Genomic DNA, 22,244 nt, shown 5'->3' with positions numbered 1-22,244 from the left:
TTGGGGCTCATGGTTCCCCGAAAATATATTTCATTTGTCTGTACTTGCTGTGGAACTAAAGTTTTTAGACTTTGAAAATTGGGATAAACCTTTTTGATATCCCACTTTATTCTTGGTCTGCTCCTCGGAAACAAAGTGTTTGACATCATTTGGCAGCTCGCAGAGGGGCTTGTTTTCCCAGATGGTTCAATTGGAGGCTGTTGTTTCTTTTCTTTTGCTTGTAAAGGTAGATGGAGGATGGGATTGACCGTTGTAGTAGAGGTGAAAGTAAGAGAAACATCTTTGGTATAAATGAGCAAATCTTGCTCCTGTGTTACAACACACTCATACACTTGCATGATTTCTTGCAACATGGCTTTCACTGATATCATACCCCCATATTTCTGTCCTCCTCTTGTTTTACACAAAAATTTTGTTCTCACAGAGTACATAATCTCTACATAGACTGACCTCCGAGAATCACACATTACAGTTTTCTGTGTTAGTGCCTCTTTAAGACTACCTTCCAATGCTTGTTAGCAAAAGTTCAATACAAATACAATATTTTCTTCAGTACAAATGAAAGTACTGAAACATAAATGACTATAGGACTGGTGATAGCAATTACAAGAAATTTCAATTGACAAACCCTTTGTCTAAAAGTCGCTGACATTTTTCTAATTGGGTTTTAAAATCTGATTTTCTATGGACAAGAATAGTATTTTTAGACTTCACAGGCCGAGGAGGAGCCCTTTTTGTTCTTCTGTCTCCTAAAATTCAAGAAGTAATAAGAGTTGATCATTCTTAGCTTGACAAAAAAATGTTATTTAAAAAATGCTACCAAACCCAAACCCTTTTCCAACCCTTACTGGGGAAGTCGGTCAGGACAGGAGCACACCCAAGATTGTAATGATCACAGAATTTTGGCACACTTGGTCTGGGCTAATTCTGCGTTTTTCAAAACAACATACTGTATGATTGGGGCTTTTAAGTCTGAATAGTTATCGTCGTTTTGTTCTATTTTTAGTAAATTATACAAATTTACTATAATTAACAGAGCTACTTTGCTAGTGCACTTTTTACTTACACTTGAAGAAAATCTGGCCAATTTTACGCACTGCACTGTGGTTTAAGAGTCTGGCATTTTGGCGTGCATGCAGTACATACAAGAAAACCATTTATTATATTTTTCTTCAAAATAGACGATCACGAAAACATTCATACGATTGACCCATTCAATGTTTAGCTTAGAGAATCCATCAGCTGAAAAAATACCAATCTATCAGAATCGTACCTGATTTATTATGCTTATTTTGCTTCGATTTACCAAGAACAGCATCTTTTGCGTCCGCCATTACTTGCCCCAGCCATCCGAGGTGGTGTGAAATCGAGGCAGTGTTGTTTACATGATCACTTGGTGACCTGGTGACAGATTTTACTCCAAAAAGGCCAAGCAAAGATCAACCGGCATTTCTAATATGTCAACATCGAACAAAATATCGAAGAAGGGAACTGGCAAACAAGATCTACAAATCGAGCAGCAGGTTTGGACACATTTAAATCCCATTTTACTTTAGAAAACCCTCTCACAAATCGAATGCTCTGCACCCAACACGAACGTTGTTAGGATTTTCTTTGCAAAATTTCATCTTCTACTGAAGATGTGTTTTTATGGGCGTTTACATTTATTAAAAAGACTTGCAGTTCCCAATTGCAACTCTAAGTTTAATGCTTAGAGCGATCATCGGAAACCTGTTTTACAAATATGACAGATTAAAGATTATTCTGTTCATTATAAAAATATAGATATCATTTCATGTAGTTTCGCGTGCACAACGCCCCTTGCTGTGGATAGAAGTGCTCTCTGCTGTCGTTCAAGCGATAAAACTTTGAGCCTTTGGTGAATGCTAAATAAACATTGAAAGGAAAGCATGAAAATTTAATTGTCAGTTTTTCTTAAACAGCCCTTTTGTTTGATATTGCTTCAAAATTTTGCTGTTTTTCCTTTCTGTAATGTGCCAAGAAGCGTTTGTCTAAGCCTCTTATTTCTTTTCTCTTCATTTAGGTTGAGTATGTCAAGCTCTTACAAGGAAAAATAAATACTTTGTTGCAAGAATGTGAAGGAAAGGAGTTCTTGAGGGTAACAAATTACATGTTTCTAAATCAAAATTTCTTTTCATGGCATCTTGCCATTTGCAAAATCTTTGAAGGGAGGGGAGTTCATGTGTTATTTCTTTTGGAATCCTGCACAATGTTTTAATTTGGATCTAATGTCAAATTACAGTCAAGCTTCTAACTATAAAGTCCAATCACACCTTTAGGATGAAATCCAAAGAACAAAGAAAGATTTCAAGCTTCTGCATTCCAAAAGTGAACAGATTCTAGTGTTATTACAGGTAGGTGTATAAACATGACACTCGCACTTTTACCAGACTTCATTGAATGTTCTGTTATCTCCCATTTCATCTTATGAAAAGCAAACATGATTATGAAGCTGTACTTTAACCTCGTAACAGTACAGCTTCATAATCCTATGTGTATAAGTTGTATAGTTCTTATGGTTCAAGATCAGTCAATTGCTAACCTTGCACATGAGCAACATGTTTATCTTCCAGTTGCCATTTGCTCTCAAGTATCTGGATTATTCTAGAGTTATAGGGCACAATATATCCTATAAGAAACCCTGGTGAATCCATCCCAGCTTTTTCTGTCTCATTGCCCTATTGTCAGAAAGATTATCATTTCTTACCTCAGAATGTTGTCTCATCAGCTCTACTTTTGCTTTGCAGATATTGATGAAGCTAAACAATGAAGTTGCCATTGCAAGACTTGAATTAGAACGAGCTGTTAAGTCAAATTTACATGTATGTTGGCAGGCAAAATTTTCTCTTTCTGGCACTGTCTTAGAGAATCAAATTGATACAAAAACAATATGTAGAGCAATTTTATTAAGAATAACTTCTCATTACAAAGCAGTAACTTGATTTGACTAAACATTTTTTCTCTTCTTCATGAATGAAAGTCTACCTTCTTCACAACATCAAGGTGAGTTTTTATTGAAGAATATTCAAATCAGGGGTAAGTCATGAGGGGCTTATTCCATTTGCAGATTGAAAGAAAGCAAAAACGAGTGAAATGGCTTGAGAAGCGGATAAAGAACTTTCTTTTCATGAGTAGGGCAATGTGTCATGTTAAATATCATGGAAAATCACACAAGGTATGCAGTTTTAGTGTCATTTTAAACCATTTTCACTCATACTATCCAACAAACACCTTTTGCAAAACATGTGTGGCTATTTATGCTTTTAAAATGTTTTCTTTACTACTGAAAGTGATAGCCTATACTTTCCAGGTTCCCTTTGGTAAAAATTATAATAAATTTATTATTGCCATGTCCAAACTTGTACTTTTTATCTGAAAAGTAGCTAGCTCCCATTTGCCCTTGCTCGAGTGTTTCTAGTTATTTTGTCTAAGAGCTACACCCAAGCGGACCCAAGAATGGTCTTGCGAATAGTCGTAATGAAATTTTGAACATGGAATCAGAGGCTTCGCAACTGGGGATGTGAGAGTGACTATATCCTGTGTTCATCCCGATATACCAACTGAAGGGCTTGAAAAGTTTTTGTTATTATCATATAAATGGAAGTTGTGAATTACAAGCTGTTGAGTAGATAGACAAAATTTTTTGCAGAGGTTAGTGTCAGCAAATTGAAAAAATTCAGGTGATTATATTTAATCAGGTAAATTTATACTCAATCACCCCCCCCCCTCCCCCCTCCTCCCTCAACAAGGCATGTTTTGCGATGGCCCTGCATAGAATAATTCTATCAATAACTATTAAGTGCTCTATCTCGAATACTTATTAGTTGAAACAATCAGACAGTTATTAGACTGATACCATTAAAACTTTTCATGAGAAAACCAAATTGCGTACATCATACTAAATTTAAGGTCTCTGCAGTTATTAGCTAATGTTTTCAATTAAACTCTTGCTAGATATAATGCTAAAATTCTTTGTCGTATCTAGTTACTATACTTTCATTTCTGTGTCTATGTGCTGTGCTATTTTGCAGCAAAACGGTTCAAAGATACACAAGTCAGATCTTTCAGATAATTTCATTGGGCATTTGACAGCTGAACAGAAACAAAGACTATTTCCTATCGAAAACGATTCAAACGAGGACACAGACTCATTCATGAACACAAAGGAGCAAGTTGAAAATGGTATTGAGAAAATATTCTCATTAACCACAATCTGTGATGATACCTCTATTTCAAGCGAGGATGAGGGTCAGACTGAGAGTTTAACAGATAGAGTCGAAGAAGTGAATACCCATGAAGAGAATCCAGGTACGCTTTTTGATTATCAAAATCAACATATGGCTTAAATTATGCTACAGATCAGACATGTAAACCAACAAACGCTTGTAATAATAAGTTTTGTTTTGGAAATCGTTAGAATTGTTTATTACACATCGTTGCTTGGAAGGAAATGTGCTAAAGGGATGCTTTAAATAGCAAATATCATTCAACGCGATGCTCAAATGCAGATTTATGGTATTCATTCAATGTGATGTTTTTTATGCATCATCATTATTATGAATGATAAAAACTAGTTCTGAAGCAAGAGTCGCTGGGTAATCTCCTTTCGTTTGAAGAAGCAAAGTGACGTCATACCAACAAACAGCAGGCAATATGCTGTACCTTTGCATTCCAGGCTTTTTCTGCAACAGCTTAACGTATAACGTATGTACTAATGATTTCGCTGTTAATTTGTTCATGCAAAATGTTATTTTTAATTCTATCTTTGTTACAGTAAACTCCGGTTATAGTCACACCAAAATTTGCTCGAAACTTGTGTAACAGAAAGCGGAGTTTGATTGTGAATGGAATAATGTTGTAAAATTTTTTTCGAATCTTGGTCTATATTTTATGTGACTGTGACTGCATTGTTATTTTGGAGAACTGATCTATTGCGTACAAAACACAGCTGATAGATAAGAGATTTAACAAGAATTATTTTGGGGTTTCAGCTTTTTAGGGGTCATTGCTCCCACGGCTGCACCCATGTCTGTGGTATATGTTTTACTTCTTACACAGGTTTTATAGATACACAGCAAAATTCGATGACTTCGATGACATCAAGCATGGTTGACTATTATTGGAACTCAGATCATCATCGATTTGAATGGACGAATTTCATGCAAAAGCAAGACCCACTCTCATGGCATGCTCTCGCTATATCATACCCAGACACCTTCTTAAAGCAAGGTCTGTCTTCCTTTTGATGTTTCCATAATAACCACATAAGCTAGTTTGTTTAAGTGCTTTTCCCTATTTCTCTTAATGTTTTAGGGCCTTTCAGTAAGTGATATTTTATTGCCTTTGATTCATTCTTAATTATTTTTGATACGTTTAATTTTTTTACACTGAAAGGTTCAATGGACGTAGCTTCATATAGCTCGTATCAAAGCCTTTTCTACACTAAGCTCAAAGATACATTTCATGCTTCTTTCTGCCTATTACAGCATAAAGAATTTAAGCTCTGGGTCTCTTTCCCAGTTTTAAAGTACACATTGGTGTTTTTTGCTTGTGATAGTAAATACTGAAGAGCTCGGGAATGAAAGATCCATGAGATGATCCAGAAATTTATGTCTTAAGAATTTTAATCCAAAGTATTTCATATCAGGCATGAGCAAGTTTAAATCAAATGAGATACCTTGGCGAGTTGAGAGGGATCTGTCAGAAGGCTCTGAATTCACGGTGAGTGCAACACACATGAAAATAGTTGCAAACGTTAATCTGAAAATGTATCATCTGGCTACTGAAATTATCCAGGGTGTCCGTTTTTTATTGCCAAGATTATCCAGGGTGTTTGTTTGGGTCATATTTAGAATCCTGCGTAAGATGCCTTGGACATTTGAATTCATGAAAGGCCCTTTTTCTGTCTATGGATTGTCTTTTTTTAGAAGATCTTTTTGTAATGATTTCTAATTCGTAAGATTTTTTGCTTGATGTTTTCTGATCAACCTTAGATAAAGGGGCTTATGGTGGCGGAAACGCGTGTAGGTTAGGTACTCATCAGAAACTAGCCTGGTCAAAGGCCCTCTCCTTTGTTATTGTGTTTCCAGCTTTTAAATTTCTTTATAGTTTAAATTGTTTTATTTAGAACCTAGGGAACATTCATAACGATTCTCACATGCGTTTTTATTATTTTGATACAGAAAAAATCAATCGAATTGGTCCATCAAAAGCTGCAAGCATTACTTCAAGCGATCGAAGATGCAGCTGTAAATTCAGTTAAACTTGAAAATGCAAGTGACGAACCTCAAAGATCAGTTAGAGGTGGGTGTATCATAGCCTAAGTTGGCGTTTGAATTTTGCTTGAGGATTGGTAATAAAAAAGCGAAATTTTACAAAATTTTTAAATAATATTAGTTGACCAAGAAACTATTCCTTAAGTATAAAAATACTTAATTTTCAGCTAAAGTATAAAAGTATAAAATTTTCGAACAAAGTTTAACATTCAAGTAAATAGAATATGAATTTCACGTGCGGCAAAACGGCCTAATAATGGGAAGGTAGAGAGTGGTTTCAAGTAATAACAAATTGAAATTGAAAACAATCTTGGTAAAATTTTGTTAATATTAAGAGAAACCGCGTTGTTGAAATTGTATTTTTCTTTGGTTTTCAAAAATCCTTTAGTAGAATTAAGCTTATTTTGAAAGTTTTGTTGTCTTAAACAAGCTCAATCTTTTTACTGAGGAACCAAACCTTATTTGTAACTCAATCGATAGGCCCAGCTTGAATAAAACCTTTTTATCTGTTTGGCTATCGCATCGTGATCTTCCTATTCCTTTTTGCGAATACTCCAATTAGAATATATTTGATTTATCAGGAAGGCGAGATTTTCAAAAGGCGGCCGTAGAATGGAGAGAAAGTGGAGAAAACCTGCCACCGTTAATGCAGACTCGAAGTTTAGATTACTACGATGAGCGCGCGAATAAGCTGTTTAGTAGACCAGTTTCGGTTGTCCTTCCTGTTGTAAATAAGGTGGGTTGTAATTTCAATGTTTGCAATTTCTCATGTTATGTTATTCCTCGATTGGTTTGGCAATCATTAATTTTGTTAGCCATAAATAATGAACTAAACTATTCTGATTCAAACATCGAAACCAGAGTTGGAGCTTCCCTCATTTCCAGAAGTTTCAGTTGGCTCATTAAAGTAGCCTGATGATCGCAATGAAAGTGAAACTTTGTGTAGCAACTTAAAATATTACTTTTTTAGACAAAAGCGTGTACAACTCTGTTTACAAGACATCAAGCACTCTGCTACAAGCTAGTAGCACTGGCCCTTACAACTTGTCCTTTTCAAATTTTATGGATTATTTTCTTTCTTATAAATTTAGCATCTCATTCTTTTGCTTATACGTAACAAGCATGATCATATGTTAATAATAGAATGTTTTGTCACTTACATTTAAACCTCATATTTCGTTGTCAAGTCTTCTAGCAAACAGTACCCCAGAAACTCTAAACACTGGTGCGACCTAGACAAAGTTGATATTCCAAGACATACTTCATACCTAAGAGGACCAAAACAAAAATTAAAGGAAGTAGGTTTCTTAAAATTTTTAAAGTAATTTTTATTTGGAGAGTCCAATTTTGATTCAAAAAAAGTATTTGACCTATAACGTAAATGGAGTTCTAGTACTCAATCTCTTTGTTGTCCAATTTTCAAGAATATTTTTAGAAAATTGCTCAGCCTCAGAGCTGACATATTGATTGCTGATTTAAAATGTCGTGATTTTTAAGAAGACTTTTATTATTATGTTTTTGTTGTTATTTTGATTGTTGTTACGAATTTTACTATAGCTGTCTGTCCAAAGGAGGACCTTTGGTCAACATAGATGGTATAAACTAGAAGATTTATTGAACATAATATAAACTTATGTTCATTCTTTATTCATAAATGATGCTGTTTAGCCCTAGCTTTTTTCCACTTTTCGTCCTAGGTAGCTACAATAACAAAGAAGAAACCACTAACGATCACATCAAGGTTTGTCTGTCAAAAAAAATTCACCAAACTTAGATGGACTTAAGCAAGATCTATTAGACCGGCCAAAATTCTTGGTTTGATTTTGACCCGAGAAAAATCGTTATACTATTTACACCTTAAAATCGTACTTAACACCAAAATATTTCCATCGCAGACTTCTATAAAAAGCTATATTATGTTGATCTTAAAGCTAGTATCCCGTTTACCAAAACACTTCCCTTTTTTCACTTGGAAGGTTTACATTTTATGCTCTTGAAGAATTGCTTTTAGCAGCTAGATAAGGTTTAATTTTTTTTGGTATTTTCATTTAGAACTGAAGAAAGCACGCTGTCTTTGCGAAAAGCTGCAAGCAAAATCAGAGGTACCTTTGTATCCATTTCATAAGATAGTTACATTTAGTGATTAGTATCATAGGAAATGAAATGCTCTCTTATTGTGATTATTGCCAATTTTGTTTAAATTAGCCAGTGGACTATAATGTGTAAATATTTTTAGCTTTAATCAATTATTTTGCTAGCTTTGACGAGATTGAAGCCAAGCAGAGAGTCCGTGCATGACTTAGATGATCTAAAATGGAAAAGAGTATTAGTAAGAAAACGTTTTTCTTTTTTTTTGTATTTCTGATAGAATTTCACTTTCTGGATAATATTGATTTAAAGTAATGAGGCAGCTTCAGATCAACTGTTTCTTGTTCTGTCTTTTTGTATTTGTATTTTCAAGAGATAAAGCGTAGTTTTTGATGGTTTTGTTACATTTTATGGTAGTAGTTAGCTTCATCTGATTTTGAGATTCAAGCCTCTTTGACGGGATATTTGGGTACGAGCCTCTGTGCAGACTATCTAAAAAACAATCTTATTATGATTTGAAAAAGCTAACGATTTAAAAGTTTGACGTATTCCTATGGTTCAAGTGAAGATATTCCCAAGATTATTTGAAGAGTCAAAGGGTCAGGGTGCCCATTTCAAAATTTCAAAAATGCTTAGTTTTAAGTAATTAGACTGGCAAGCACTGCGATGCTCTTAAATTTGTTAGTTAGAGATACTTTAAGAATATCTTTAATTGGCTGGTCAGCTCATTAATATTTCCTTGTACTTAATTATTTTTTGTTCTTGACCTTTGTTTATTTAAAGTTGACTATCATCCTACTTTGTGACAACTATGCAACTTTATGCCATTGTTTTTTAAGGAACTTCTCGGTAACTGTGGAATTAAATCTGAAAACTTAGAAACGGCAAAGGATGCATTCAAGGTATGTCATGTTTACATTCATACAAATGATGTCGAAGTTATGATTGATTTATTAAGCTGTTTTTGAATTTTAGTAGATTCAACAACTCCTCTCTAAACAATGTTTTGATAACCAAATTTTTTTTCATTTCAGACTCTCTCTCAGCTTGATATGTCACACACTAAAGTTATTGAAGCTGTTTGCAACAGGGTATATGTATTACTGATTTATTTCTTAAATTCACTGTAAAAAATCTTTAAAGCCCTTTTTTGTTTGCTGCAAGCCAATAGACAGCTTTTTTATATTTATTTATAATTAAGGTTTTAGTCAGTTGTCTCTAACTATTAAGGTATCCTATTTTGTTGTTCATAGTTAGTGTTTAAACTTGTCCTTATTTCACATAAAATCATTCCCTTTAAATCTTTGCTTAATAATATGTCATGTTGATTTATATTTTCTCGTTGTTGTCCCCAGATTCAAGATGAAACAAATCCAGATGTAATATATGAGGCTTGCAAATGCCTCATTAAGTTAGGTACTATTGTTTTTGCACCAGTTCGTATTTCTTTCTTTTAAATAGCCTCTGCTTCATTTCATAGTACTTATCTTCTATTTTCTACGACTCTGATCCTACTCTTAACCTTAAATGGTGCCAATTGGTGTTTCTTTTTTAAAAAGCATCTCGAAATCTCTATTTAGCTTGCCCCCTTGTTGATAAATCATTGTGGTGCAGGTCTTCCTATAGAATTTTTTCTTCCATTGTTGAATGTCATTTATTGAAGGGTATCTCAAAGAAATTTTCTAGAGCCAGGTCTCATTATCTTTCCAGCTTTCAAACATTTAGTGACAGTTGTTTCGTTTTCTTCATTATAATCGCAGGGTCCTGGGAATCTTCTGCTGTGAGAGCATTGTGGAAAGGGCTCAAGAAAGGTAGCATAGATACGCTCGAAATTTCCTTTCATTTGAGGGAAAGGATGTTAGAAAGCATTTTCATCGTAGTTTTGGTAATTGTTGAACAATGACCTTTCTTCATTTAGAAATTTTATGCTTTCTTTTTTATCACGCATCACAAAAATAATCAGTTCGTGGTTCTCATATGTGGTTTATACGAAAGCTGCGCTTCCCAACCATATTTCTGTATACATATTTGTAAAGTTTTGAACGTTGATTCTTCAGGGAAGAAAGATTTGCAGTTGGACATCTTGAGTACTGTAAGCAGTGCTAAAAATGCACAGTTCGTCTCCAAGGTATGTCATAATCCGTTTTAAAAAGATTGCGATAAGTGTTGAAATAACGCTTCACATTGATTTTTCTAAAAACAAAACTTCATAATTGTTCACGAAGCTGTGTGAGACTTTAAAATGTAAAGCAAAAATTTTTGCAAATATTTAGATTTAGGCTTTTTTATATTGGCAAAGTTATGAAACTTGCACTGAAAAAATTTGCAATATTCTCAGTTTTTCCTTTTTTATGGGATTAAGTATGCAAGAAACTCCAATCTCTTTTCTACACAGGAAACTGAAGAAATAGAGAAATTGATTGACACGTTATCAACATTGGCTTCTTCATCTGACGACGACATTGCTCTTGGAGCTTCCCTCTCATTAGGCCATTTATGTGTTGCTGACTCAGCAGCACGTCAGCATCTTTACTCAAGATTGGAGGATACTTCCTTTGCTATCAGAGCCAAGGTAGGTGTTTTTTCTTACGTGATCTGCTTAAAACCTTCTTCAATGTAATATTCGCTTGATCATTACCTGTAAATTTTTAAATGACGTTGAAATTTTTTAATGATATTATCATTGCTCCATTCGAAACGCTACCCTGGGTTGCAAATCGTCAAGTAGGGATATAGGAAATGTGGCGTTGCGGAAACTGGGGATATCGAAATGTTTGATGACGAGTTTTTGCTTAGCATTTATTTAACTTCACCCCTATACCAATTTTTTTCACCCCTTTTATTCTTCCCAGTCTTTTCTTGTTTTAGAAGTAAACAACTTTTGAAATGTAACTTTGATATTACACCTTTTACGTATAAACATATTCTTAATGATAGTTTTAGTGTCTAACTGATTAAACAATAAAGAACGTCACATTGTCATAGTTATATTGCTTTATAAAAGCTGGCAACTAACATATTACGAAATTGTAGAAATAGGCATTTTGTGTTGATCATTACAAAATACTATTAACTAGTATGTTACTGCTTTCTGGATACGGCTATATAGTCAACGGAAAATCTACCTTTACCGTAAACTAGCCTGACAATTTCAAAACCATAACATTTCTCAAAACAGTTTCCATTTCTCGACGCCCCATTAAATATGAGCTGGCGCGATAACTACATATTCTTTCCCGTTGATATTTCTCATGCTTTTAAGAGATCTGAAGTTTTTTTTATCGTATTTTGTTTTCAATTTGTTTAATTTTTTGTTTAATTTCGAAATGCAAGGCTTTGGAGTCATTGGTCAGGCAAATGAACTGCAAAGACGATGTCATAATAGATTGTCTTATGTTTCAAATTAGTAATGCAAGAAATTGGAAGGTAGGTTTATGCTCGATTTCTCCAGTATCAACGCTTAAACAAAGCATTTCAATTGTTTTGAGCTTTCTACACATTTACCGTAAGTCCTCGAATAAGCCCCCACGCTCGAATAAATCCCCCCCCCCCTTGAATAAGCCCTCACCTAAAAAATCATTTTTTGCAAATGAGCTCTCATGCTTAGACCATTCCTTAGGTGCAGACTTTTCTTAGCGACTTTCGATAAACAATATTTAGCTATACTTTTTCTTCTAATGCCCTTTATTCAATAAGAACATTAACTGTTTTTGGCATCACTAATAATGGATGGTCTCTTTTCACCAAAAAAAATATTCATCAAAACTTATGAAAAATCTTCCTCTTAACACTTCTGGAGCTCTTTAAAGAAGCTTTGTTATCAATGTTGTAACAAATCGTGTTATTGTTCACAGCAACGAATATCCGCAGCTGAGCTTCTTCAGTATATAGGTATGATTTAGCAAGCTTTGTATAAATCTGTGACTCTTGTGCCTATAAGTCATTTCATAAAAAAATCTTACAAATAGATCGTTAATGGTTCTCTGTCATATTATTGCAAATGTCTTCATATTATGGCAGGTGCCAGTTAAGTTATTAAGACGAGAACAAGTCTATTGTGTGATTACCGTATAAGAAATAGTGATAACTTTTTCGTATGCATGATACTACCGAGATAGTGAGTTAGCCCGTCTACTGAGACAGGTGCCAGTGTAAAGTCCCTAAGCATGTATCGACGTTAATATATGACGTTAAAAGTGACTTTTTTGGCTATAACAAAGATTATGAAAATTTTGAACATAATCCTCTAAATGTTTTGCAAATGCAATATTTAATCACTTTATGAAGAATAAAACCAGGAAAACAAAGATGGAATTTAATTAAATTGATTTCTTGGGCTTTTAGGGGTTAAGGATGCAACTAAAGAAGACCCAGATAAAGTATTTGACACACTAGAAAAGCTGCTGTGGAACCACCCTAGCACTGTGAGATTCATTCCTTTATTCCTTCGTTCCATCAATTATACATTCATAATATTAGCAGCTATTCTTAAATCGTTTTAATGGCATAAGAATAGCACTGCTGTTAACCCATAGCCTTATCATTAATACTTATAATTAATACTAGGAGTTACGAGCGAAAATAGCAGATGTCATAGCAGATTTCGGGATGCGGCCAAAGGCAATATTTTTAGTTCACAAGTGAGTGAATGTATTTATCTTTACCTCCAATACGAATCTTTCTCTTTCCTTTATACTTATAGCAGATGATATGATCTTAGGAGGAAATCTTCCCATGTTAGGTTTTTGTTCGTTTTTTGCATCCAGTTGGTATTGCTTTTTTATTTTCGTAGATGTTTTGAAACGGTTTGATCAGAGTAACTAAACTTTGTTCCAGGAGATCATTAGAAATTACTCCGGGTATATCTCGCCTGTCCTTTTCGTTCCTCTGTGATACAAATGAAGGATAATGGTTTCACATGTAAACAAAATATCTGCCTCTAAAGAACTATTTGCCTATTCTGGGCCTGGACGATGAAAAGAGTTCCTGACGTTACGTCACGGTAGATTCGGCCCCAGGCGCCCTCGAAACGCGAACCTGAACCACGAAAATCCCGTTGATTTCGGACTTTAAAATTGCAATGAAATAGGAAGTAAATGTCGTATCTTAAAAATTTTTATGGCTTTCGGCATTGGACATGATCAACTTTAAAATTATGTGTGATAAACAAATTGGTGTATGTCTACTTTAAGACTAATACTTTGAGAAAGCCAATTTTATTTGTGCTTGCCTTGACATCATGGCGTTATCTTCTCGTTGAATTTGAGATCGAATTTTACTAGGAAAAGTAACTACCATAAATGGAAGCTATGTCTATACATTCGTGTCATCATCTTTTTAGAAATGTAGGGTTCACTGTTATTTTTGCGCTTTTCAGGCATTGAATTTCCTTCACATATAAGCAAAAACATTGAGAGGAAACAACGGCTGATCTTTTGAGTGATGTAATTCTAGATCACTAAAAATTACAATGAGCGGAGTTCGTTGTTTGTCCAGCACTAGAACTATCCCTCTTACAAACCAAATGCTTTAACATCAAGAATTGTATAAGTTTTAAGACAATAAAACATTGGGTTTTAAAATAAACTCCAAAAAGCCAACCGCCGACAAAGTATTTATTGTAACTTGGAACTTGTGACTTGGTTAAACAGGGCTGTGGTTAAAATTCTGCCAAATTGGTTAATTAGTAAGGGCTTCGTAGAAATAAATCAAAGCCACATTTATATTTGTAGGAGACTAGATGATTTGAACGAGAGTATTAGAACAAACGCCATTCAAATGTTGGTAAGTATTGTTTGTACCGTAAACACTTTATTAAGACCCCGGGGGCATATTTGACAAGAAATATTCTTGGGAGGGGCTGTAAACGATGGGATAGGAGGGGGGTTACTTGATTAAAACGTCTCAAAGTATTGAAAATATAGAACGGAAAGTGGTGCTAACACTAAAACAATTTAGAGTGGTGCTAACAGAAATGGTAATGGCCATTTGCAAGAGGGAGAGTAGAAAAAGGTCATTTGAATATCATGTAAAAGAAGCATGCAAATAGCTTCAACGCAGTGGCGTAGATAGAAGGGGGTCAGGGTGGGGGGGGGGCAAAAATCCCCTGTAAAGCTAAACAGCTATTTGTCGGGAAATTTCTGATCTTGTCGGAAATATAACATGGTTTTCTATTTTTATCCAAGTGTTACATTTAGGGAGGAGAGGGTTTAAAGGTTATTATAACGATTTCTTCAGTTGTTCTGAATCAGATGGGCAACTTAAAAGCGCCTTTTGCGAAGAGAAGACCAAAAAATCTTTAATTAGTATGATTTATGACAGTTCATTTCAGTTCAGTTTTTCTTTTTAAGTCCACTGTATACCTACACTTGTTTCAAATTAGCTTTAATCCAAGCTTAAAAAGTATAAACAATGTAAAAGGATGTCAACTAACATAAACATAAGAACAAATACATAACAGAAGAAACAAGCTAGTATTGTACACAGGGAATCATTTAAAGGAGGAAACTTTCTCAGTAGTTCATAAACTAATCGAGGAGAAAGCACCCCTTGTAAATTAGATGCGTTTGACTTAATTTTTAGTGCCAAAAATAAAAATTTGTCTGTAAGTTGTTTTGAATCTTCCACAGAAAAATACCACCTATGTATAGACTAAGTTAAAATACCATTATTGGTCACTATGTTGTTTTGTAAAAATAATTTTAGATTTTTTTAAGATTGCCTGCTATTATAAGTATTTTATGTAATGTGTGAACATTGTATACAATTAGTTATGTAGTTGTAGAGAGATATTGTATGTAGAGGAATTTTAGAATATAAAAAATTGAACTGAAATAAACTTAACTGAACTGAACTGAACTGCACTATGTTCAAAAGTATGAAAAAGTTAAAAATGTTTGTTAGATTTTTGTCTGAAAATCTCAGTTTTTCGCCCCTCCTATGAAATTTCCTATTTACGCCACTGCTTTAACATGTATTTTGCTAAGCTCAAGTAGCCCCCATTGGGGGTTTATTCGAAGGAGGGTGGTCTTTACAGTACAAAAACTAGATTCGTGCCAAGTCTCACAACATTTGTAAAGAAAGGAACCAATAAAATCGTACTTTCATTCACAAAGCACTGGATACTTCTGGAAAAAATATCCTTAGAAAAGCATTAGCTTCTCGTTCTATTGCCCAAAGTAATACAGCCACCGTTTGATGAAGATAGAAGTTTTGGCAAATAGGAAATAAACTCTCTTTACATTCTTCTTGAAGCTTGTGTCTTTGAAGGCATAATACGTCCTTTTGTCAGCAATTATATTCTTAAGGCTGTGGAAAGTTCGCGATAAAAACTTTTGCAATAAGGTCTGGTAAAGCTACCATGTCCCTTACAGTAGATGTCATCCATTTCATCCAGCAAAGAAAGTAAACTCATCTTCGAAGCCAGTGCTATAATTTTTCATCAAAGACATTTCATTGCTGTATATAAATCTAAGGCAAAATGGTTTTCGAAAGACTAGTTAATATATATTTATCTTTAGTGGTACCATGTTAAGAACAAAATATCTTGAAAAATATAGGTTATATTTAATCAACATCTCTATTAAAAATGTTTATCAACATTCTTATCACTTTTTTTCAGTCATCTCTACGAATGAAAGGGGAGAAAGAGCTAAGGATATTACTAGATATACTGGAGCTAGATTCAAGCGTTAATGTTCGCCTCCAGGTATGCTGCTCCATTTCACGTAACCCTTTTATGGTAATTAGCTACGTTGATATAAGGGGGTTTTAAGTCTTCTTTCAAATACAGATATCCTCCATTGATTCGATTTTTAGGGAAAAGCAAAATTTGTCCAAATCATCGAATTTCGAATTATGTTTCAATTATCAAACAATGGTTTGAACATTCATAATTATGCAAGGAAAAGACTGTGCTCAAACTAATAACTGTTTCAATAATCAGCAAGTCATTGTGTTTTAATTGTACTTGAGACCATCCTTAAAGAGTGATCAATTATCAGACTAGTGGCCTAACGGTTAACGTTAAAACAATTCAGGTGTTAGGAATTAAAACAAAGTGGAGCTCTGCTACATGTGTCATGCACTATTCGGTATCAATCCTCTTTTGTAGATAAAAAATTGAGACTTCTAATGTTCAAACCTTGCGTTGTTAATGGTTCTCTGACCCTTTATTGTAATGACCATATACATTTATTATGTTTTAGCAAATATCTCATCTAACTTCAGGTGCTACAGGCATTCGATGCTCTGAAATGGAACGACCTAAGAGTTATTAGGACACTCCAAGATCGTGAAAAGGGAGACGGAACACTTGCCAAGTGAGTAAATCTAATAATTAACAAAGCCACCTCTACAACGACATTTCTGCTTTACTTTTATCACTCATATGCTAACTATTTATTTATGTAATCGTGAAAGGATCATAGATTGTCGTTGAAATCAGGCACCGCGCAGCCATTGGGCTAGCAGGGGCTATAGCCTCTCCACTTTTTTGCGATAATTAATATATGTTAGAAAACTTTTTGGAAAGTTTACGCAATAGGCGTTCTAGAGAGCGTGGCCTCAAAAAAATTTCGGTTGCGCCCTTTTCAGTGGTTTGGTTTGGTTGGTTGAAATGTGTCTCACAGTGATACCGAGTCGTTAGCAAATGTGAATTTATTCAAGCAGAATCAGAAACACTAATAAAATGTTCTTTGACATGCCCCCAGATAATGTATTGAATGCTTGTGGCAACAATTTTGGGTGGAACCACAGGGACATTTGAACCGTCATCTTCTTATTCCATTTCTTCTTTCTGTTTTTCTGTTTCTGTGAATAATTGCCAAGAAACTCTGTATATTCTCACAATTCCAAACTCTTTTTAGCAAGATCTGACCTTATTACTCTCTGAAGTCTATCCTCGTTAAGAAGTATGATAATTTTTTCCGTTTGTTCTTGACAGAAAGGCAGCTGTGGTTTTGCAATCTCTGGTTCAATAATGGCGCAGCTCTAACGAAATACAATCTTCGAAATTGTATTATCATATTTCTAAAAAATGCTTGAGATAAAATATGGAGGTAGCAACTTTAATTTCAATGTTCTTTTATAACAACATCTGGACAGTTGTTTTGGATATTTAAACGCTCTTCGTAGCATGTTTCACTATTTGTATTGTTGACACTTGTGAGGCTGCTTCTAATACCAAGATAATCATCATTGATATCAGGCTCGTTTTCTAATGAGAGTTGCGCAGTCTCCTTTCTCAATGTAAGTGACAGCAGAAACTGCAACGCGAAAACGGTTCCCCAGACACAGGGATACAACCAATGTTTGTGCAATGAAAGAAGCTCAGCTCCAATGAAAGCTGCAGTCGTTCCAGGAATCGTAGATATAAGGTTCAATAAGGACATAATCGTACTACGCATCGAAGTTGGGTAACACTCTGGTATGTATGTTTGTAACACTGCATAAATTGGTGCTATGAAAAAGTATGTGGCTACTGACAACACTGAGATTGATATTTGATCCCTGAGAAATACAGCTAAAAATAGGACTACGACTGAGCAAAAAGAAAAGCATTGCATCGTGTGTAATCGTCCAAACTTCTGATTATCTATTAGTAGTATAGCCATGAAGGAGCCAGGTAGCTGTGCACAGATGTTCATAAACATAATAAAAAACGACGGCACCCCGTATTGTGACAAATACTTTGGGTAAAAAGATGTCACGCCCCAGTACCCATAGCTTTGCCATAACCATATAAACGACAGCTGAAATGTCTGTACAATAGCCTCCCTTGAAAAGATACCAAAATTGCAGCGTGAGGTTTCTTTTTTCAAACCTGTTACTTCATCTACACATGCAATTCTGAATCCGTCTAGTTTTCCCACTGCTTTGTTTTGAATTGATACCCATTCCAGCACCCTAATAGCTTTCTCTTTTTCACCAACTGATAATAAAAACCTGGGTGATTCCACGTTGATGCCAAATCTGATTAGAAATAATAAAAGGAGGGGAACAGCACACAAAATCAGGAAAAGGAAGAGGGACTGTCTGGGTATAAGAATCCATGCTAGTCCTGCCGTGTAAGCGACACCCAATGAACCTCCAATATTGGCAATTACCATGAACTTTCCACGGCCTTTTGTTGGGAGAAATTCCAAAAGATATACAAAAATAATTGAAAACATGCCAGCACCGCCAAAAGATCCAAGAGACCTGTCAAAAAAGAACACTATATTGCATATAAATATGAAAGAAGGTATACAAGTGAAGTGAAATCTATTGGATTGAATTCAGTTTATGTTCGTTCACGAGCCAAATGTAACCAGGCTGGAAAAGCTCCCTTCCGATATTTAATCATCTTAATCTAGCCTTGATGGTCTTGGCCTATAACCTATGTACGTTTTTATCACGTGTATAAATTGTTTCTCACATCGAGGCTTTCCTGTGACCTTGCACGTATAACGTGCTTTTCGTTTCTTTCCTACACGAGGAGATATTTACAATACCTTAACCTCACAACACCTGAAATGCTTTTCCAGTAAGCAACAAGTAGCCCGGTGCACGTTGGGTAGATCATGGACCTCATGCCTATCCGTAGAAAAGAACTGACCCTTTCTTAATGACATTCTACTGACAACAGGCAGGGCATCCTTTTCTCTAACAACTGGCAAAAAGCTGCTGCCTTTTTCACCCAAACTCTGATATTACTGAAATAAATTTCAAAGTAGAACATTCATAAAAGAAGTAAAGTTTGCAATAAACAATCACAAATGGGCGCATTCATTCAGGGCTCGAAATGATACTATTTGATAAATATCATAAAAAATTATTTTGAAAAGTCTCACATTAAAATTATATACAAACATTGTAAGCAGCAGTTGCATTTGGTATGGAACTGATATCGTTTTGATATTTTTACATAAACCCTGTTACTACTTGTTACTACATAAACTCCGTTTTCATGCCTCCCTAGATTTTCCTAGAAAAGTTTAAAACCCATTGTCAGGGAAACGATAAACATCATAAGGGTAAGAAAATATTACCAGGTGAAACGATATAAATGGGTAAATTTGAGAACCTTTAAGCTCCTTTGTAGCATAATAAACACACCGGCCAAATCAAAATCAAACAGTCTATACCTTAGAAGGACAAACGACCAGAAGTTTGGAGCAAAGGCAGAGGCCACTGCAAAGAAGCAAGCAACCCCTAAGGATATAGCATAAGGAAGTCTTCGTCCTTTCCTGTCACTGAAGAATGCAAATACAAAACCACCGACAACAGAGGTAATGGACGTCGAGAGCGGAAGCAGTGCAAATGTCTCATCAGAGATTTTCCATTCCTTGGCAATTGCATCTTGAAGGAATACAAAGACGAGCAGTTCAGTACAAAATGCAAAATACCCTCCAGCTGTTAACAGCAGTAAAAGGTATTGGGCTTTCCCGATGCCAAGCAGAGAAATTGCTTCATTGATGGTGATTGAATTTTGTTCATTTGGCAGACTCTCTTTTCGAACATTCTCTGCTTTCTCCATTTCGTTCCTACAGGAGAATGCAAGATTTCTTCATAATACCGCTACAAGATAAAGGAAAAAGGCAACGAATAAGGACAAGGGCGTATCTACCAGACCAGGCTGAGTTTCAATGTAGCAGCTCGTCTCACCTTCCTGACAGTTGCTGGGCGAAAACACCCGAATGAATGAAAATATAACGTGTTAGGGTTTGTGAATTATTTGTGTTGCGTGATGTATCTGTGATCAGTCGTTATCTTGTTGTCAGGTATCTATTGTCTTATGTCAATGTGTAGTTTCCGTTATTATGATTAATCACTGTTGGTTGTCGCCTGTCATTATATTCAGTGTGTTCTGTAATAATAAGTTAGTCTTGGTTTGAATTTGATGAAATACGTTGTTATATAACTTGGCTTAGGCCTCAGGGCCTAAGCACGCCAGTCTCTCCACGCTAGCAAAGAACCACGGAACGTTACATTTGATAAATGTATAGCACACAAGAAATACTCGTTCTTTGACGTTATCTTTATCGTCAAAACAGTAAGACTAAATTATTCTAACTTGGACGATATAAGGCCAGTTTTGAAATATATTCGCAGAGAATGCCATAAATGTTTGTGCATCCAAATTATTAACTGTTGTGTGTGCGGACTTCGCTGCATGTGTGTCACAAATCGATGTGTGTGTGTGTCATGTTATTCGATATGCCTTTGGCATTATGCCTACCCGCTGAGTTTTTTCCTTTGTCCTGTCATTTTTAGCAGCTGCCAAAAAATACTTACGTTTTTACATTGCTTCACTCTAAAAGGTAAGCGTCGTCATCAAACCCAGTACATTCTTTTTTTAAAGTTTTTTTAAAGAATATTAGGGCTCAGAATCAAACTGAATACAATCTGGTGCAGTTCAATGGAGAATGACGTTACCTGAAACAAGTGTAGTGGCAATAGCAATATGCTAGAAAATTGTTAATATACCAACGTATCCAATGGTCGGCACTATATCATAGTCAGCTAACGTACATGACGTCATACATCTTTGTAACCGATGACGGAGGCTGCAAGCAATGACGAAAGGTGTTGATTGAAAGACTCATCTTGCCTGTAGTTTGCTGTGGCTCATCTAGTTTGCTGTGGCGAATTAAAGAAGTATTTTCTTCTCTAATTTAGACCCCTTCGTTGTGATGTAATAAATATTTCAACCTTCTATAACGATTACCAATTTGTTCAGTGTTTGTGCAGTGATAAACAGAACAATTGTACAGACTGTGATAAACAGAACAATTGTACAGACAGTGCTAGAAAAAGTATTCAAAGATGATACATTTTTCGCGTTTTTCACAACATTTTGGACTATGAAAAAGAAATTTTATAGCTTGAGCATACCCATGGCAACCAAAATACATAGTTGCGGTGCCAAATTGCTCTAGGGTCTTGAGATCTAGAGACCTCATAAAATAATGAATTCCATTTAAAAGCAGAATTAACAACTCAAGCAAAAGCAGAAAGGAGGCGCTATTTTGAAGCACTTGGTTATAGTTAGATTTATAGAACTTGGCCCTTCCATTCTGAGGCTTGGGCCCAGTTTGGGGGTGCTCGCTAAACTTGAGGGCTTGAGGGGACATTTTAAAGTTTAGTGACAGGAAATTTTTTGAAATTATACCTTCTTTAATGGCTAAAAACGTATCTATCAGGCTAAAATTTTACAAAATACTATACCGCTCAGCACAGGAAAGACAATTTGAGCCATGATATTCTTATATATTTTTTATTATCGTTATCATTTGATCTTGATTAAATTTTGTGTAATGATTTTTATGTGTGAAACCAGAAATATTAAAAATTAGTCTAACAAATTGATAGCCAACTTCCCTATTTCCCAGGGGGGTTCAGTCCCCAAATTCTTGCCAGGAAGTGCTCAAGCCCAAGATCCCCCCTTGCGTTATGGTTTCTAGGAATACAAAATAAGCACTGTCGGCTTCAACAAAAACTGATCTTACTGCTAGTGGCTTGGCCTGTTGAGAGCCAGCTCGGGCCCAGGAGTGATTCACAAAGCTGGACCCCTTAAGAAAATGTCCTATGGTCATGTCCTTTCGTCTCCAAGAGAACTGGGGAAACACCCTTTTAGTACAATCACAGAAATTCTGTGGTACAATTGTTGAAAAAGTTTTCTCAATGATTTTTACAAAAATGTGCAAAAACATTTAACATGAATCAAGGACATGTTTTCTCTGTGATAAAGTTACAGGCATTGATTTCATATAAGTTGCTGAAATAGTAGCTTTTCTGCATTATAAATAGATCTTATTACAATAATACGGGTCCCATAGGAGCACAGGCCCCAGACCTTTCCCCCCTCCCACTCCCCCC

General features: G+C 35.3%; 3 protein-coding genes across 3 annotated transcripts in view; 1 reads left to right on the top strand and 2 right to left on the bottom strand.

Annotated features, from left to right (window-relative positions):
* Positions 1-1,375, bottom strand: part of LOC135692053 (ribonuclease P protein subunit p20) — a 3,188-nt gene extending 1,813 nt beyond the window's left edge. Inside the window, exons 1-2 of the mRNA XM_065210076.2 lie at positions 1,274-1,375; positions 629-749 (exon numbers count right to left, since the gene is read on the bottom strand). Coding sequence (XP_065066148.2) covers positions 629-749; positions 1,274-1,334 — 182 coding nt within the window. The 5' untranslated portion in view covers positions 1,335-1,375. The remainder of the gene's footprint in view (positions 1-628; positions 750-1,273) is intronic.
* On the top strand, positions 1,359-20,207 carry LOC135692046 (uncharacterized). Its single transcript, XM_089112010.1, has 28 exons — positions 1,359-1,523; positions 2,045-2,119; positions 2,301-2,375; positions 2,769-2,843; positions 3,089-3,196; positions 4,053-4,329; positions 5,080-5,250; positions 5,669-5,742; positions 6,204-6,324; positions 6,878-7,032; positions 7,484-7,598; positions 7,998-8,037; positions 8,349-8,398; positions 8,555-8,625; positions 9,224-9,286; positions 9,419-9,475; positions 9,740-9,800; positions 10,145-10,195; positions 10,442-10,512; positions 10,780-10,956; positions 11,718-11,810; positions 12,239-12,275; positions 12,729-12,808; positions 12,951-13,024; positions 14,117-14,168; positions 16,006-16,092; positions 16,614-16,705; positions 17,329-20,207. The coding sequence occupies exons 1-28, from the start codon at positions 1,458-1,460 to the stop codon at positions 17,363-17,365; spliced, it is 2,505 nt and encodes an 834-aa protein (XP_088968136.1). The 5' UTR covers positions 1,359-1,457; the 3' UTR covers positions 17,366-20,207.
* On the bottom strand, positions 17,459-22,244 carry LOC135692048 (putative transporter svop-1). Its single transcript, XM_065210068.2, has 3 exons — positions 20,605-22,244; positions 19,511-19,909; positions 17,459-18,584 (listed from the first exon to the last, which is right to left on the bottom strand). Exons 1-3 carry the CDS (start codon positions 20,631-20,633, stop codon positions 17,459-17,461), a joined length of 1,554 nt encoding a protein of 517 aa, XP_065066140.2. The 5' UTR covers positions 20,634-22,244.

This window comes from Rhopilema esculentum, chromosome 13 (genome assembly GCF_057945365.1).
Source record: "Rhopilema esculentum isolate cy_ngs chromosome 13, ASM5794536v1, whole genome shotgun sequence".
In the NCBI taxonomy this organism is placed as follows: Eukaryota; Metazoa; Cnidaria; class Scyphozoa; order Rhizostomeae; family Rhizostomatidae; genus Rhopilema; species Rhopilema esculentum.
Note: the sequence above shows the minus strand (reverse complement) of the source record. Positions and strands in the feature narration are given on the sequence as shown.

Bases quoted from the DNA above. Each gene is read 5' to 3' on its own strand.
- LOC135692048 (XM_065210068.2), bottom strand. From the start codon at position 20,633: ATGACAGGACAAAGGAAAAAACTCAGCGG. The intron at 19,910-20,604 runs GTAGGCATAATG...ATTCTCCTGTAG, and splicing joins CAAAGGAAAAAACTCAGCGG to GAACGAAATGGAGAAAGCAG. The intron at 18,585-19,510 runs GTATAGACTGTT...CTTTTTTGACAG, and splicing joins TGGTCGTTTGTCCTTCTAAG to GTCTCTTGGATCTTTTGGCG.
- LOC135692046 (XM_089112010.1), top strand. From the start codon at position 1,458: ATGTCAACATCGAACAAAATATCGAAGAAGGGAACTGGCAAACAAGAT. The intron at 8,399-8,554 runs GTACCTTTGTAT...TTATTTTGCTAG, and splicing joins AGCTGCAAGCAAAATCAGAG to CTTTGACGAGATTGAAGCCA. The intron at 12,809-12,950 runs GTGAGATTCATT...AATTAATACTAG, and splicing joins TGTGGAACCACCCTAGCACT to GAGTTACGAGCGAAAATAGC.